Genomic DNA, 18,261 nt, shown 5'->3' with positions numbered 1-18,261 from the left:
ACCACATCTTTATCCGTTCATCAGCTGATGGACACTTAGGTTGTTTCCATACCTTGGCTATTGTAAACAATGCTGCAATGAACGTGGGATGCCTATAATCTTTTCTAATTAGTGTTTTCATTATCTTCAGCTAAATACCCAGAAGTGGAATTGTTGGATCATATGGTAGTTCTATTTTTAATTTTTTGAGGAAACTCCATACTATTTTCCATAGTAGCTGCACCAATTTATATTTTCACCAATAATGCATTTCTTTTTCTCCATATCTTCACCAACACTTATTATTTATTGTTCTTTTGATAATAGTTATCCTGACAGGTATAAGGTGACATTTCATTATGGTTTTGATTTTCACTTCCTTGATGATTAACGTTAAGCATGTTTTTATGTGTCTGTTGGCCATCTCTATGTGTTTAGAAAAATGTTTATTCAGATCTTCTGTTTTTATACAGAAGACATTTTTAATTGTATTGTTTAGGATTTTATTTGTTATTGAGTTGTATGAATTCCTTATATATCTTGAATGTTAACCCATAAGTGGATATATGATTTGCAAATATGTGTGTCTTCTCCCATTCAATAGTGGCCTTTTAAAAAATTTTTATTAACATATAATGTATTATTTGCCCCAGGGGTACAGGTCTGTGAATCGTCAGGCTTACACATTTCACAGCACTCACCATAGCACATACCCTCCCCAATGTCCATAACCCAACCACCCTCTCCCTGTCCCCCGCCACCCAGCAACCCTCAGTTTGTTTTGTGAGATAAAGAGTCTCTTATGATTTGTTTCCCTCTCAATCCCCTCTTGTTCAATAGTGGCCTTTTTATTTTATTGATGGTTTCTTTTGCTGTGCCAAAGACTTTTAGTATTTTGCAGTCTCATTTGTTTTATTTTTGCTCTTGTTGCCATTGCCTTGGGAGTCAAGTCCAAAAAAAATATTCCCAAGACCAGCGTCAAGGAGCTTATTACTGCCTATGTTTTCTTCTAGGAGTTTTATAATTTCTGGTCTTACATTCAAACCTTTAATCTATTTTGAGTTTATTTTTGTGTATGGTGAAGCTAGTGATCCAGTTTCATTCTTCTGCTTGTGCCTGTACAGTTTTTCCAGCACCATCTATTGAAGAAACTGTCCTTTCCTTATTATACATTCTTGCCTCCTTTGCTGTAAATGAATTGACTGTATATACAGGGATTTCTTTCTGGACTCTCTATTCTGTTCCATTGATCTATGTGTCTGTTTTCATGCCAATACCATCCTGTTTTAATTGCTATAGCTTTGTGATATAATTTGAAATCAGGGAGTATGATGCATTCAGCTTTGTTTTTCTTTCCCAATGTCAATGATATTATTGCAAATGAAAATTTAAAGTCTTACAAAAAGGAAACTACAAACTTGGAAATACAACAAGTCAAACTTGTTGATAAGGCCCTCACATATTTTAAAAGAAAGAAAAAAAGACAAATTTGTCAACACTGTTTCACCCTTTACATTAGTTAATCAAGAAGTGTTACTGTCGTATTTAGCTGTATAGGTGTGGCCAAAGAGAAAGTTACTCACATAGTTGCTGAAAAACAAATTATTCTTGGCATATGTGGTCATGGTGAGTATGATTCTTGATGATAAATCGGCTGAGAAATTTAAAATCATACTGCTAAGTGATAATACAGCCCATAGAATATACAGAATAGCATTAATACTTATTAACCGTGCAGGAGCAGGTATAGGTTGCATGATTCTACCTAATGAGAACTCTAATACTTCAAGTTATTATACGTTCAGTTTAGGTCAAATATATGTGACAAGTTTTATGAAGGATTTATTGTGTTGTTTCAATTTAAGCTAACATATAACTGGTTTGGATAATTCAATAGAACTGGAAAAACATTGTTTGAAAAATATAAATTAAACTGGTAAATTGTAATAGAATTGAAAGTGATTCGGAAGTAAATATAACCAAGAAACATAGCAGAATAATTTAAAACATTAGGAATTTCCTTCTACTTCACTACTTGAAATCACTGTTCACACATGTTCATACATTTGGCATCCTAAGAATTCTGCTGAATCTCTGCTGACTCTCTGGAAAATGATTGCAGCAATAGTTGTTAAATTTCATTAAGAGAACTGTTACTTTTTGATATGTTTTGTTCAAAACGGAGCTGTGACTGATATTGGTGGCCATCCACCAAATCCTCCTCCCTCTGCCACAGGAAGAGATCTGCGGTGGGGGCCCTGAGGTCCCAGATAAACTATATGGTATCCAAGTGCATCTCTGCAACTGTCCTCACCAGTGGAATATAATGGAAGGAATTTGCGTGGCTTCTACATCTGAAGCCTGGGCTCATATACTCTCTGTTCTTCTCCCTATCAGTTAGAATGCAACCTGCCTAGGACCCATCTTGGGGGAAAAAAAAACGCCTTCTAGGATGGTGGAGCAGTAAGATGTGAGGTATATGGTCCTTGAATGATCTCCCGGAGCTGCTATGCTAACCCCCATCACTGACTCATGACTTAGTTTAAACTAAAAATAAAAGTCTATGTTCTGCCAACCACTGTATCATTGGGTCATTGTTAAAGCAGCTAAGCCTTTCCATTAGCTAATATTTGCATGTGTTATGTTATACTGGAGTTATTGGCTGGTATGAGAAAAATATTAAGCGATATGAACACAGGAATGGGATTCACTTTTTTTCTGTTTAAAAGCAATCTCATTTGGCTATCATTTTTGGAGATGGGATTTTAGCAAAAAAAATTGGCACATATAACTCATATTTTTAACATTTTTTAATAGCTGGATTTGGAACCATAGGGAAAAAGTTACACTCTATTTCAAGATGCTTAATATATACAACAGTTACAAAATACATTTTAAGTAGTCACCATGGTTACTATCTGTCCTCAACCTTTTGCAACACAGAAAGAGAACATTATTAGTAAAGACACTCTGAATGGAATAAAATTAAAGACATTAGAGATATTGCAAGTCTCTGTTTCAAACTTTAAACATTTCCAATAAAGAAATTTGAAATACCAAGAAAAAAACATTTGGGTAAAAGATTCATTTGTTTTTCAAAATCCTGAATCCATATTTGCATTACAGTTGATGCCCAAAAAGGAAAACTACTTACTAATGCTTTGTTATTCAAATACATTGAAGAATGATTATAAATTTATCACCATTTTGGATTAAGATTAAAGAAGAATCTGCTGACATTTGTAACTTCAGTTGCTAAGTAGTGTGTATTGTTATAAGTAGCATACACAGCAATGTGTTTCTGTGAACCAGAATTTTTAACCAAAATAACTGAGTGGGAAGGAATAGACATCAAAACACAAAACACCTAGGTTGTGCATGCAGCATTATCCTCCTGTCTCCAGCCTGAAACAAATTTAAGAACAGGCAAGCATGCCCGCAACAATGAATCAAATCCTATTTAATAGTATCTCTATTCTATTTAGCAGCAAGGATTGTTTTATAAATAAAAACTTTGTTTGAGGGACCCCTGCTGACTCAGTCAGTGAAGCATGGGACTCTTGATATCCAGGTTGTGAGTTCCAGCCCCACGCTGGACGTGGAGATTACTCAAAAAAATCTTTTGTTTCAGTGTTTAAATCTACCTATATATGTATTTCTGGGCATACTGGGGGTGGTGATGCGAAGGGTATTTTCTACCGAGTTGATGTTTAAAAAAAAAAAGTGTTTTGACTATTTTACTCTTAATTTCCTTCATAGTCAACAGTTTGAGTGAGTTGTTTATACATGTATTTCTACCTGCCCTTAATTAATCTACTGCAACCAGGCTCTGCCTTCATTATTCTTCTTGGGCAGACTTCCTATCTAAACTCTTGTGCCCATTTGATCCTTTTGTATTTATCTTTGTCCTCCCATTGCCTGTATACTACTTTTATATTTTTTCTATCACAAAAAAAAACCACTTTGCAATTATAAAAAGAAAAATGTTTATTTTCCTGTGTGTGCATGTGTATTTTTCTTTAAAACTCCTATGTACTTCCACATCAAATATTTAAATAATAAAATTGGGATCAGTCAGTGCATGGATGTATGTAACAGCATATTACAACTTCCTTACTTCATTTAACTATGTAGTACCAACCACTTTTCATGTCATTGAACATTCCTCTCCTACATTATTCTTTTTTTTTTTTTTAAAGATTTTATGTATTTATTTGACAGACAGAGATCACAAGTAACAGGCAGAGAGAGAGGAGGAAGCAGGTTCCCCGACGAGCAGAGAGCCCAATGCGGGACTTGATCCCAGGACCCTGGGATCATGACCCAGGCCGAAGGCAGAGGCTTTAACCCACTGAGCCACCCAGGCGCCCCTCCTCTCCTACATTATTCTTAAAGGCTATAATAATAAGCTGCTTTATGAATATATCCATCATGGATTTTTTTTGCCCGTTTCTTTACTGTTGGACATGTAGATAGTTTTCAATTTTTAAAAAATGATTGAACAGTATATTGAAATTCTTGTAGAAAAATCTTTATCCACTTCTATAATCACTTGCTTAGGATGAATTCCTAAAATTTGAATTGCTGAATCGTAGCCACATCTGTGCTCTATGCACATCTAGAATCCCTCCAGGATTACCCTCCCACTAGTATCCATGACACAATAGGGTCCAGTTGGTCAGCTCTTAGCCAATTTGATTGATTTTTTTAAAAATCACACTTTACTTGAATGTTTGTGCTCTTTTGATAAGTAGGTGTTTGTATATTTCTCAAAGGTTATATAAGTTATTTGTATTTGTGGACTGACTTCACAATCATTGCCCATTTTTTTAGAGTGTGCAAATGCATCTGTTTTTTACTACTCTGCAAAAGCTTTATTACAAAGCTATTAGAACTTTATATCTCTGAAATGACTACTTTTTCTAGTAAATTTCTAGTAAATTTGTTTTTAATCATAAAGTAATAATAAATACTCTTAAAAGGGGGACCCCAGCTTTCTTTCTGGCATCCTGCTCTACCCATTCCATCCACTGCCTCCTACAACATTTGCCAAACCCCAGGAATCAATAACTCATACCTGAAGGCTTTCAAATCCTCATTTCTATCACGCAGCACTGTACTACGTTCCTGCCCATAAGTGAAACACTCTGTGGGTTTCTCATTATCATTTTCCACCTGAATATGTTCAAAACTGAACTCGTATACTCCCCAGATTCCAAACCCTTTCCATCTCTTCTTTAACTTGGAAGATGGGGCCACAATCCTCCTCTTTTTCCAGAAAAGAAACCTGGAAGTCATCCCAGATGCTAACCACCCCAATCAGTCAGTAAATCCTACTGCTTCCACTCCTTAAATATCTCTGGCTATATTTTCTTCTATTCCTTTCCACCTACTATTGGCCTAACTTACTTCTAGATTACTGTAGAATCTTCTTACTGTTCTCCCAGGTGCCAGTTACTCCTTTGCAAAAAATTTTTTCCCTACCACTACAGTGACATTTTTAAAGAAAAACGAATATGCTTAAAATCCGTTCTTAGCTCCTAGTCACGGTTTTCACAAGCGGGAAACAATGAGATGCCAAATGAGATTCCTGTTTCCCTCTCCCTCTTTCCTTCAAAACCATCCCGGAAGCACGGCGCGCGCGCTCTCAGGACCTGAGGCCCTGGCTATCGCTGCCGTCCTCCAGTATCTGGACACCCACAGTCTGTGTCCCAAGTTCAGCCAAAGTGTTCTTCACTGGGGAAGCTCCTCCTGCCCATCCTTTCCCACCCTCACCAAAGTTAGACAGCTGCGTGGGCCCCTGTGCGTCCCCCCCGCCTTTTTTTTTTTTTTTTTTTTTCTCCAGAGGATAACAATTTAGCGCAAGAGAATAAGGAAAAGGGGGTTTGGATTTAGGAATGTGTTTTGAGGCTAACTCTGGTAGGTGTGGGAAGTAACTTAGCCTCTCTGGCCTGGCTTCCTCCTGTGTATAATGGGGCTACGAACCCTCATCCCCCCACGCCCTCCGCGAGATCGTGTTGGTACCGGGTAAGGGAGAGGCAGTCTATTCACAGGTAGCGCCCGAGTCCGGCGCAGAGAGTGGCCCAGAAGGGCTGTGCACTGAACAGTGAGCACCGGACACCGGGATGCTAGCGCGCGCCGCCACACTGCGCCCGGGGCTCGGCGAACCCGGCGGGGCTGAGCCCACCCCGCCTGGCGCCGCGCAGGGGGTCGCGGGTAGGGATCCGGGTGGGCGGGAGGGGCGGGGGACAGAGGCTAGGCCCCTCCCCGCCGGCTGCCCGGGCCGACCAGACGCTCCCTGGGGCCGCGCCAGGCCAACGCCCGGCAGGCGAGCCAGCTCCGGACATCCGCTTGCACCTTCCCGCGAAGCCTTCTGGCCCCGGGGCCTGCCTCGGCGGCGGGTCGGGGACCGCGGCCTCGGGCCTCCAGGCTCCAGCTCGCCGCCGCGCGCGCCGAGCGCACCTGACCCTGGCGGGCGGGGCGGCGGGCGGGGCGGGGCGGCGGGGCTGACGTGGCCCGCGGCATGGAGCGGGCGTGATTCATCAGCGGCCGCGCGGGGCCGGCGGGGGGCGAGCGCCGCGGCAGCCTAGGCGCCGGGAGCCAAGCAGTGGCGGCGGCGGCGGAGGCGGCGGCGTCCCCGGTCGGGCCTCCCAAGCGCGCTCCTCTCCCTGTTGGTGGCCGAGACCCTGCGAAGGTCAAGATGGAAGAGATCCTGAGGAAGCTGCAGAAGGAAGCGTCCGGGAGCAAGTACAAAGCCATCAAGGAGAGCTGCACCTGGGCCCTGGGTAAGCGCGGGACGCGGGGCGCCGGGCACCTGCCGGCCGGTGGGGCTCCCGCGCCCCTGCTCGCCGCCGCCGGAGGGCCGCGCGGGCTGGGGCTGAGCCGGCCCTGATGCGTGGGGGCTTCCGCTGAGCTGCTGTTATGCATGCGTTTCGCGCGATTGAGAGAGTTGCCTCGGTGAATTGATGCGGGATATGAGAATTTTGGTTCGGGCGTTGACATCCATCTGCCTCTTCTCTGGTCTCTGTCTTCTACCAGACCTTAACGGGGAACCGTGGTTCCCCCCGCCAGGAGGCCCCCTTTTCCCTATTCCCAGCAAGGTGGACGATGGTCACCCATCTCCGAGTTAGGCAGGACCACCAGCCGGTGCGAATCCAGGGGCCTGATTCCAAGCGCCTGTGGGAAGAAGGGAAGTTGAACCATCAACCCCGATCTCGAAACACTGGCGAATGTGACCAGGAAGGAATGGCTTCTTTGATTTTCCAGATAGAGGCCAGCTTGTTAAGTATTAGCTTCCATGGTTATTGTACATGAAACATTCCATACGTGTGGGATTGCGTTACCTCTGCAATTCTGCTGTGGTGTGCCCTTCAGACAGGTGGGATTTTAAATTTGTGAGCCGTGCAAGTATTGAAATAAGTTCCAGGTAGCACATCTGTGATTCCCATCAGACTCGGGTTTGCCCAACTCCGCCTCAAAGAAGACTGCAAGACATTCATTCCAATTCGGCACGAATTTGGGCAGTCAGAATTGTCTGGATGGGAATGCAGAGGGATCAGGAGCATACTTTGGGTGACAGTGATCGAACCAGGGTAAGGCGAAGGAGAAACCAAGGCAGCCTTGGGGGCCCCTGGCCCGGCCCAAGCCTGTGTGCCATTCCTCAGTTGCCATTCAATTACAAAATAAGATTGAATCTCTTTCTCTCTTAATCAGAAAGCAATCAGTGCGTAATATGACACCGCTGTGGTACAACCTGAAAAGAGAGAAGTGCCATTAGCAGGTTTTCCCCTAAATGTAGAATCTGGTGGTGTTTTAGGTGACTCTGTTAATATTCAGAAGATCGAAATTCACATATATTGGGTGTATGTGTACAGACAATCCTAGCAACGTCATTTTTCTTTGACATCTGCATATGTCATGGAAGTTTATCTTGTAGGCTGAACTTGACCATTGTTTACGTTACAGGAATAGAGACCAGATATACTTGAGCAGCTAGGCTCTTAAAGCCACAGTACTGATTTTCCATTGCCATTGTCATTCAGCAGAGCCATCGAGAGCTAGATTCCCAAATGCCTCTAATGAAGGGTCACAGATGGCTGAGTAACATAATAAAGCCGGGCCTGACTGCTTTAAACATGCCATTCCTGTGTTCATTATTATTTTGCTGTAAATTAAGCAGATTGAGATAACAGGGAGGAGAAGAGTAATTGAGTATTTTTAATGTTTAAAAATTTTGATATTCAACATCTTGTTAAGTTAAACTGCAGTGTTGCTGAGTCTAGATCCTTGAAACCATCTGGGAAGCCCACACGTGAGGCAGGTGTCCAAGCCAAGCCTGGAGTCCCACCTGACCACAGGAGTGGCTCTGATTCCTTTCCCAGTGACTGTTCTTCTGTAGTTACCGAGGGAAGACAGAGTGCAGGAAATAGTTAAGTAACAGTGCCTGACATTCACTGTGAGGGTTGGGATGAGTAAATCAGGAAAACAGATAAAAGAAGAGGGCATAGAATATGGGGTCAGGGGTGGGGTGGGGAGGAAATTGCTGTGAGCTGGTAGGGCTTTTAAAGTAGATTTGCCTTGAAATCATGGGTAAGCTGTGGATTCCTTCTTCTCTTCAGTTATTTATTTAGCAAACATTTATGAAGGCCTCCCCTGTACTGAGCATGGGGCTAGAAGGATGAGTACAATGCTTCTTCCCTGTAAGGAGGGTGTTAGGAGGGCATGTGAAGGGAGAAGGGAGCATGAACAAAGACTATATGGCTTCCTGCTCTCTTTTCTGCTCCAGTCCATTTTGTACCAGTCCGTCAGTTGTTGGTTTTGTTTTTGTTTTTTACTATAAAACACATCCCCTTCAACCCCGTAATTTTTTTCTAGATTAAACTGTAAATTCCTTAGAACACTCTTTAGAATCTAACCCCAGCTCTTGTTTCTTCTTGCTCTGTGACCCCCAAGGGTTTCATAAACTATAGTGAGCTGCAGCTCTTCTGTGAACACACTGGGCACTGTCTGCTTCTCTGCCTTTACTCGTGCTGGGAATTCCCTTTCCAGACTCCTAAGGCCTAACTCACATAGGAAGCATTCCCTGGGCTCTTCAGGCAAATCCGTTCCTCCCCTGGGTTCAGAGCCTGCCTTCATGACTGCCTTAGAGCACCTAATACTTTGGATTATTTGGCCGTGACAATTCTTCTAGGGCAGGATAATTGAGAAATTTTGTATTCAGGAGACCAAACCCTCCTGCCCCCAAAACAACAGCAACAACAACAACAAGAACAATAACAACAACAAACCCCTAATTCAAGCTGACTTGAGCAAAATGGAATTCATTAACTCTAGTCACTAAATATCTCCTGTAAAGCTAGCTGTGGGTTGAATATGGCTCAGGAATTACAGTTCAAGGACCTTGCTCTGCTCTTTTTGGGGAGATTAAAACGCTCCTCATGAGTCTCCACAGCTTTGGGCTTGTGAATCATCACATTGAGACCATCTCATGAGAAAGAAGCATCAGCCCACATAGACCATCTGAGGGGAGAGGGATCAACTCCCATTAAAACCACCATGGGAGGGAAGAGTCATTTCCACACTTAGTCCATCTGAAGAGAAAGGGGTTATCTCCCACTTGGACCATTATAGGGGAAAGGGGTTACCTTGACATCACAGGAGAGAGGCATCATCTCCCACTAAAACCATCACAGGAGAGAGGAGTTGTCTCCCACCGAAAGCATCATAGGAGATGGGAACCTCATTGCCATACGTAGGCCATCACAGGAGAAAGGGGTCCTCTCCCACTTGCCTGTTATCAGATCATCTCAAGAGAGTGGAGCTCCTCCAGTCACTCCTGCCCAGTCTTTGGTTTCACTTTTTCTCTCTTGGTCCTGATGGGTCATGTGTATACCCAAACCAGTCCTCCAGCTAAGGAATAGAATGGGCTATCTGGCTTCGATCTAGGCTACAAGGCTTACTCAAATCCCTGACTCAGGAAAGGATAGTTTCTTCAAAACAAATTTAGGATTCTGTTTCCGATGGCTGGTCAGCCCAGACAACAAATGTCAACAGTGTAGACATTTGCTTCTTGAATGGAGAGACTGTCCCTTATGCTTCTGTGTGGCTTTCACACCTCCAACAAGAGAAGCAGATGTTTATAAACAGATCAGCCCATTAATGACTTGTTTGGGTTTTAAGTGAAATTCATCTTTTCTTTCTGTTTGCAAAAGTTACATACGCTCATTTTAGAATATTGAAAAATATTTAGACAGTATAAAGAAAAAAACTAACATCACCTGTAATCTCAAAACCTAGAAAGAAAGATTTTCCTTTGTCTTTTTTCTTTCTTCAGGTTCTTGGTTAGCCTTTGTAGGGTTGGGCACTATTGAACATCCTGAGTTGAATATAAACCCCCCGTCTCACAAGGAAAACTGCCAGGATTTGGTTGCTGAGTGTCAGCACCTCCCCTTGGAGAGCGGACAGTGTATTGTCCGGGGCCCTGGCCTGCTAACCACTAGGCCACACTGACCTGACCGGCCTTTGATCTGCTCTCCACACCTGCATCTCAGGGCTTTGCTTTAGGGTTATCCTGTCTCATCTTAATGACTAACCTCAGTTCTTCCACTTCCTCCTTTGGCCTTGTCGGCCACAGCATCCCTGACCCTACTGATCCCATCTTTCTCTTTTGTGGATTGTCTTGCCTACACCCATTCTTTGCTCCATTGGCCACAACAGGCTGAGATCCTGTCATCATGTTTTAGACCGCTCTCACTGCTGAGTCTTGGAGATACATCTGGTATCCATTTTTCCTTCTGATCTTTTAGCAGACCGGCAGAAATAGTTCTTCTCCAATGAAATTGGTTCATACCGACAGGGCTTGTGGACTCTAAGCCATGAAGAAAGGAATCAACACAGTTTGAGCTGAAAAAACTGGGAACAAATCAGAACTTGTGATACTGAGATTTCTAATAATAAATAAATATTTCGTCTTTGTCCTTATTTCTGGCACAGAGCCCCTAAAATCCTTGAATTTCCTAGGCGAAGAGGACCATAAAGTGTTTTTGTCATGTTAACGAAGCAACCTAAGGGTGGGGGCTGTTGCTAAGAGGACCGACCCTGTGTTTAGAGAGTTGGAATTTTCAGTCCCTCCCCAGACCTCCAGGGAAGGTAGAGGGGCTGGAGATTTCGTTCAGTCTCCCATGGCTGATGATTTAATCAGTCATTCCTATGTAATGAAGTCTCCGTAAAAAACCCAAAAGGATGGGCTTCGGAGAGCTTCTGGGTTGGTAAACCCATGGAAACATGAGGAGAATGGCACCCTCAGAGACATGAAGTTCCTCACCTTTTCTCCATACCTTGGCACATGCTTCTCTTCCATTGGGCCCTTCCTTCCTGAGTTTTGTCCTTTTATAATAAACCAGTAATGTAGTAAGTGAAATGTTTCTCTGAGTTCTGTGAGCTGTTCTAACAAATTAACTGAACCCAAAGAGGGGGGTCATTCATACCTTCAGCCTATAGCTGGCCGGTCAGAAGCCAAGACGACAACCTGGTTTTGGGATTGGGGTCTGAAGAGGAGGTGCAGTCCTGTAGGACTGAGCCCTTAACTGTGGGATCTGATACTATCTCCTAGTCAACGGTGTCAGAATTGAATTAAATGGTAGGACCGCCAGCTGGTGTGAGAGAATTACTTGTTCGTGTGGGGAAGCCTCCCCCAACCACACATGTTGGAACTGGATACAGAATTGTTAGCGCTATTGAAATAGAACAGCTTTGGCTGGGGGGCAATGGGGGAAGGGGAAGAGAATACTGTTTCATTATCTCTACGGTTGGAGGCAGGAGTAGTGTGAATAATCCACAGCAATGGTAAAGTAGTGAACATCCAGGCTGGGTTAATGAGATTTGAGGGTGAGCCTCCTTTCAATATCCCTAACTATAGGATGATTAAAAAAAAAAAAAAAAAGTTTTATCTACCATGTCATAAATGTATGTGAGCATCATGAGATGTTGCGTAAAATGCTTTGTAAACATCAAAGCTTTCACGATTATAAATGATTATTTGAGGGTGTTGAAGCAGTATTTCAAGGAAAGAGCTTTCCCTTCTGTATTTATCATTTTTTAAATTGAAGTTTAATTGACATACAAAACTATATTAATTTCAGGTGTACAACTTAGTGTTTTGACCATTCTGTACCTTACAAAATGTTCACAATAAGTATAGTTACCATCTGTCATGAGGCAAAGTTCTTAAAATGTTATTGACGATATTCTCTATGCTGTACTCTTCATCCCCGTGACTTATTTATTTTGTTACTAGAAATTTGTACCTCTTAATCCCTTTCTCCAATTTAACCCATCCCCCACAACTCTCCCCTCTGGTAATCTTCAGTTTGTTCTCTGTAGATATTCATGAGTCTATTTTTGGTTTTTGTTTATCTGTTTGTTTTGTTTTTTAGATTCCACATATAAGTGAAAGCATATGGTATTTGTCTTTCTCTGACTTATTTCACTTAGAATAATGTACTTGGGGTCCATCTACCCTCTCACAAATGATGAGATTTCGTTCTTTTTCTTATGACTGAGTAATATTCCATTATATATATTGCACCCCATTTTCTTTATCCACTCATTTATTGAGGGATGCTTAGGTTGCTTTCATTTCTTGGCTATTGTAAATAATGCTGCAATAAACATAAGGGTCCTATATCTTTTTGAATTACTGTTTTTTTTTTTTCTTCAGGTAAATACCCAGTATTTACCTGAATGGAATTATTGGATGCTATAGTAGTTCTATTTTTAATTTTTTGAGGAACGCCCATAACTGTTTTCCATAGTGGCTGTACCAATTTATATTTCCACCAATAGTGCATGAGGGTTCTCTTTTCTCACATCCTCATCAACACTTATTCCTTATCTTTTTGATTTTAGTCATTCTGACAGGTGTCAGGTAATATCTGTTAGTGGTTTGGATTTGCATTTTCCTGATGAGTGATGTTGAGCATCTTTTCATGTATCTGTTGGCCATCTGCATGTCTTCTCTGGAAAAATGCCTATTCAGGTCCTCTGTCCCTTTTTTAATTGGATTATTTGGTGTGGATTTTTTTTTTTTTTTGGTGTTGAGTTGTATAAGTTCTTCATATATTTTAGATAATAACCCCTTATTAGATATATGATTTGCAAATATTTTCTCCCATTCAGTAGGTTACCTTTTGTTTTTGCTGATTGTTTCCTTTGCTCTACAAGAGCTTTTTAGTTTGATGTAGTCCCAAGAGTTTATTTTTGCTTTTGTTTCCCTTGTCCTTTGTCTATTTTTATTGCAAGAATATAACGTTTTAGCCAGTTGTAGATTAAATTGGAATTCTGGTTCAGGTTGAAATTTAGTTATTCGTTCTGTGTTTCTGTAGGGAAATGTATCCTAATTTTTTAACTGCTCTGAGGATGTCTTTTGAGCTATCAAGAGAGGGTTTTTAGGTATGAATGACTTGCATGCAGATAATTGAGAACTGACTAATGTATAATGATAGGAATTTCCAGGGAAAAAAGAAACTAACAGAAACTTATCTGCAGATTCTCAGTCTATACATATTTATTTTTAACTTTGTAATTTTCCTTCTGCAGAAACCCTGGGTGGTGTGGATACCATTGTCAAGATCCCTCCACACTTGCTGAGGTAAGGAGACCGGAGTTGTAAAATATGGTAGAAGTAAAAATTGCCCACTGTGTCTTCCTGAAGGCCCAGATAACCTCACTGGCATATAGCATTTTACTTGTTGACTGAACGCTCTTTTTTAAATCCATGAACTGGGATAGTTCATGAGGTTAACATGATGGGAACCTGACTGCAGTGATTTCTAGGCATCTGTGGAGTGAGTGAAATCAGTAATCCAGAGAAAGCAGCTGAGGAATGAGGTGGAAGTGTAAAATTGGTCAGGGAGAAAAATGTCCAAAACCTAAGAGAGAATGTAGACATTGGGCAAGATCTTCCACGTCAGACTAGGAAATGCCCCCACCCCTTGCTGGGGAGAAGCAGTACTACACCCTGTGGGATGGATTTAAACTCCCACTGGTCCCTTGGCTGGACACCATCTCTCACAAACTCTGTAGCCATATTCAACAGGCCAGAGGTAGTGAGCCTGTTTCCCCGCATTCCTTACGGTTCCCCATTCCCCTTTATCATGAAAGAAATGCCCTGTCTGGGACATTTGAAAAGAACAAATAAGAAAGTTGCCTATAATTACATCACCTAAGGATAAACACTGAAAACTGTTTAACAGATTTTCTTAACAGACTTTTCCTTACATGTACATATTTTTATAAATTAGTATGAATTTTATTTATGTTTGTTTCTTCCTTATTTTTTCAGGCCACATAATATGAAGAACATTTTCTAATGTCAATATGTGTTCTTCAAATTAAAATATTGTATATTCTTCCATTATATGTCTGCTGTAACATTTATTCAGTAATTTTCTTATTATTAAACATTTGGATGATTTACAGATTTTTTTTGACATTATTAAAAATATTGACTTAAACAGTCTTTTGTTGAGTAAAGTTCTATACTGTCAGGACATTATGATTTATTAGGTGTTTTCCATCTCTACAAGTAGAAAGAACAAGAATTATGATTCTGTGTTTTTAAAAAATTTATTGCTTCTCCTATAGTATCTGCTACAAGCTGATATATTGTAGGAGAATTCATGTATTAATCAAACCAAATGTACTTTTATGTGTACAAAGCTAAATGGATAGAATGCCTGGCAATAACACTCTTGCCTGGGGTTGGGGGGGGGGGGCGTGTTCCAGGTGGGGTATCCATGCACATAGGAGAACATGAAGATTTTCCAAGATATATGAAGGTGTCGATGGTTTAGGGAGATGGTTTCCTGGTCCCCATCATCTATAGATACTCTTTCTGAAAACTGCTTTTGCTACATCTCCTTTTCTATCTTACCTATTAGAGTCCCTCTTCTCCTTGACCAAGCTATTACCCAACCCATTCCGAACCTTACTGTGGTGTGTTGTCCTGGGATGCAAAAGTCTCATCCCACCAACAAAGCACTATGAAAATACTAGTGTTTGTGTTGGCAAAGAGGCCAAATATAATGGCCAGACCACACATCTTTTTGTAAGTTAGTTTTTACATCTTGGCTTTCAACAAAATTGAAGGAAGACCTAATCTAATTATAAGATAATAGACAAAAAGATGTTTTGATGGTAAGTCTCCTTCATTCTCTTCTTTATGTAAATAAGGTTTCTTACTGTTTACATCCATAAATGTGAAAAGGTGTGGAAATGGTGTTAAATCCCCACCTTATTATAGCAATAAGGAATACTCCATCCATAGGTATATGAAGTAATTGGAGAAAAATAAACTTGGCTTATCTGTTTCTTTAGAAATGCATTCTAATGAAACAGAAAAAAATAAAATAAAAAAGACAAAGTAAAAGTATACTTTCCATGTTAACTACATTAACATTCTTATAAATATTCATTAATGTTGTTTGGATCAGTTGGGTCCATTAGTGATCACACCTCGAACCAGGAGAAAAGTGAACACTTTTAAATAGTATGGACATAGGAAATTTAAAAAAAAATCACTTTATACACATTTTGTTGTACAGAAATGTAATAGGGAGATTAATAAAAGCCTCTCAAGAGTTAAAACATATTGAGAGAAAATTAAGTTGGGGAAATAGAACGGAAATATAAGTTCAAGGAGAAAAGAGACCAATGTAGCATTTTTTACTGTTAAAGAAGAGTTTGCTCATAAACTTTTTTGTTGAATGAAGGTGGTTTTCAAACTGTTGTGGTATTTAGATTTCACTAGATACATTTAAAGACTTGATATGTTTTAATTAAAAATTGTAGTACTTTCAATATGCCAGAATTGTAACCTTTTCCATTAATTAAAATTATGATGAAGAAATGTAAATGTCAATTTGAAATACATGAAAAACAGAACTTTAACTTTTTCTTAGTGGATGTTTGACAAAAAAAGTTTGGTTAACAGTGCCTTAAAGGTGAGTTCCTGATCCCGAGGGTTGTTGAACCTGGCGGCTGGGCTTCTTGTGGTTCTGGGTCTGTGATGAAAGTTCTGCTTATAGTGTTAGGGGTGAGAAGGCGGTGATGACACTGGAGAAGCCTCCTGGCCTGCTGGTTAAGAACATTCATCAAAAGACAACTGGTATTTTCCAACTCTTGGTATGTGTGTTGGGGGTGTGGAAAGATGAGCTAAAGAATATGCCGTGTTAATGGGACCTAAACATGGTTGGTCAGCATTTAGCCATGCCATTTAGCTTTCCTGTCACCCATGGCCTTGAGATTTCCCCAGAGCCAGCTTGCCATCTTGTACAACCCAGAGAAGGGCGGGGGGTGTCACCAAATTGTTGGGAAGGATGCCGGATCAGGAGCTGTGGACAAATATATATCGGTGCCTTTTCATATCTTCACCACTGTTAGCAGATAAATCGGAGTGTTTATCCTAACGAGAAAGAGCTGCCAAGGTCATCCTGTGTATGTGTATTGTGTTCTCAGTGTGCAGCGAGGTCTATCAAACATCTTTGTGCTGAGAACTAAACCCTATGTCTGAGACAAAGCAGATGTGAGCATTGCTCTTAAAGGTTTTATATTAGGAAGGAAGAGGATAAAGACACACAGAACTGGAAAACCGTGTTTTGTGCTGGCCACTGTGTATTTATGGTAGAATTGTATACATATAAGGGGGTTTCAGTTTGACCATGAGTCATAATAGTTTTCAAGCCTCTTTTAGGGTATGGGAAGAAGCCATAATTAGAACAAAAAAAGAGCTCTTGAATCAATATTTGTCTGATTTACTATTTCCCTTTATCGTAAGAGAAGTGATATAATGAGTTATGCTGTAATGGGCTTTTGTCTCTTTGTTGTCAAGTCAGTTTTGCTTTAATCCTTTGATTCTGCTGCCAGGCACTTTGAAACCCAGAGAGTACTTAACTCTGTCCAGTCACTGCGTTTAACAGAGCATCTTTCTATTGTTTGAGTACCTGCTCAAAAAAAAAAAAAATTAAAAATTAAAAAGATCTAGTCACTGTAAATATGTAAACCCAAGAAAGAATTTGGATATATTAATTATTTTTCTTCAATTATATTTTAATTATTTTTCTTCAGTTACACTTCTATTTAGAACATGAGAAAGAAACCAGATTAATTAACTATGTCTTGCGTTCTTCTGATTTCGTATTGTTTCCATTTCCATTTCTGATAATCGCTTTGAAGTGATTATTTACAGATATTTTGTTGTTTCAGAAAAGGCAATAGGGAATAATTCAAATCTCAGATACTTTTGCTGTTTTTCTTCAGTTTTCTTTTGCCACTGACTGATTGCTTTTCATGTTAACTTTATTAACGTTCTGATAAATAATTACTCATACTGTTTTGCTCAGTTGTGTGCATTAGTAATGATAGCTCAGATCAGAAGAAAACTGAAACCTTGAGAGACTTGTGGTTGCATTATCTTCTGTTTTTCTTTTACCGTTGATTGCTCTGTGGACTTCTTCTCCAAACTAAAATTGTCCAGATGTCACGTGAATAATTTTCGTCACTCCAGTGACTGGACTCAGTCATACGTAGAGCATTGCAGGGGAGAACCCCATGGTAAAACATTTTAGGTGAAGATAAGGAGTGGTTGGAGGCATTGCCTCTTCCGCCCCAGGCTCTCAGTGAGTAGACGTCCGCCCTCATGGTTGGCAAGGGAGCCTCTGTAGCAACAGGGGTAGGGATTCACACAGAGTGGTGGTGGGAGCCCGTGTCAGTGCTGGAGGAAGGCCCAGGGATCCTGTCCTGTGGAATATTTCTGAATTTGTTAGTAGGTAGTGATGTGAAAGTCATTCTGTCTTTCATACCCTAAGTCTTGCTTTTGAGCTTGGCAGTGAGTTTAAGGGTCCTTACCTTCCTGCATGAGGAGCCTGTCCCCTCATGGCCTTCGCTTCTCTTTTCCTTCCTAAACTTCAGTCCTTCCATTCTTCACAGGGTTGAAAACCTGTGAACGAGTGGGCTGTTGAAGTGTCCTTAGACTCAAAAAGGAGGTCATCGATAGCTCGGGCTCTTCCTTTGATTGGGGTCACCATTTCCGTATTCTACTTGTTTTACAAGCAGAAGGCAACTAAGGGTGCTCCCTTAGACTTGGTGAACTATCTCTGACCTAGTCAAGTGAGCACAAAGTGTTGTTGACTTCGTTTGTTGTTAGCCACTGGGTTTTCAACCAAGTGATGATAAGACTGGGAAGCTACTGGTCAAGAAATATTAGTAGTTAATGGGAAACATTTT

The 18,261-nt window shown here is 40.9% G+C and overlaps 1 protein-coding gene across 1 annotated transcript in view; it reads left to right on the top strand.

Moving 5' to 3' along the window:
- Positions 1–6,549: 6,549 nt before the first annotated feature.
- Positions 6,550–18,261, top strand: part of ARFGEF3 (ARFGEF family member 3) — a 171,071-nt gene continuing 159,359 nt past the window's right edge. Inside the window, exons 1-2 of the mRNA XM_080805657.1 lie at positions 6,550–6,764; positions 13,576–13,627. Of these exons, the coding sequence (XP_080661783.1) occupies positions 6,680–6,764; positions 13,576–13,627 (137 nt within the window). The 5' untranslated portion in view covers positions 6,550–6,679. The remainder of the gene's footprint in view (positions 6,765–13,575; positions 13,628–18,261) is intronic.

This window comes from Martes martes (genome assembly GCF_963455335.1).
Source record: "Martes martes genome assembly, chromosome: 6".
NCBI classification, from domain to species: domain Eukaryota; kingdom Metazoa; phylum Chordata; class Mammalia; order Carnivora; family Mustelidae; genus Martes; species Martes martes.
This window is presented reverse-complemented; position numbering and strand designations above follow the sequence as displayed.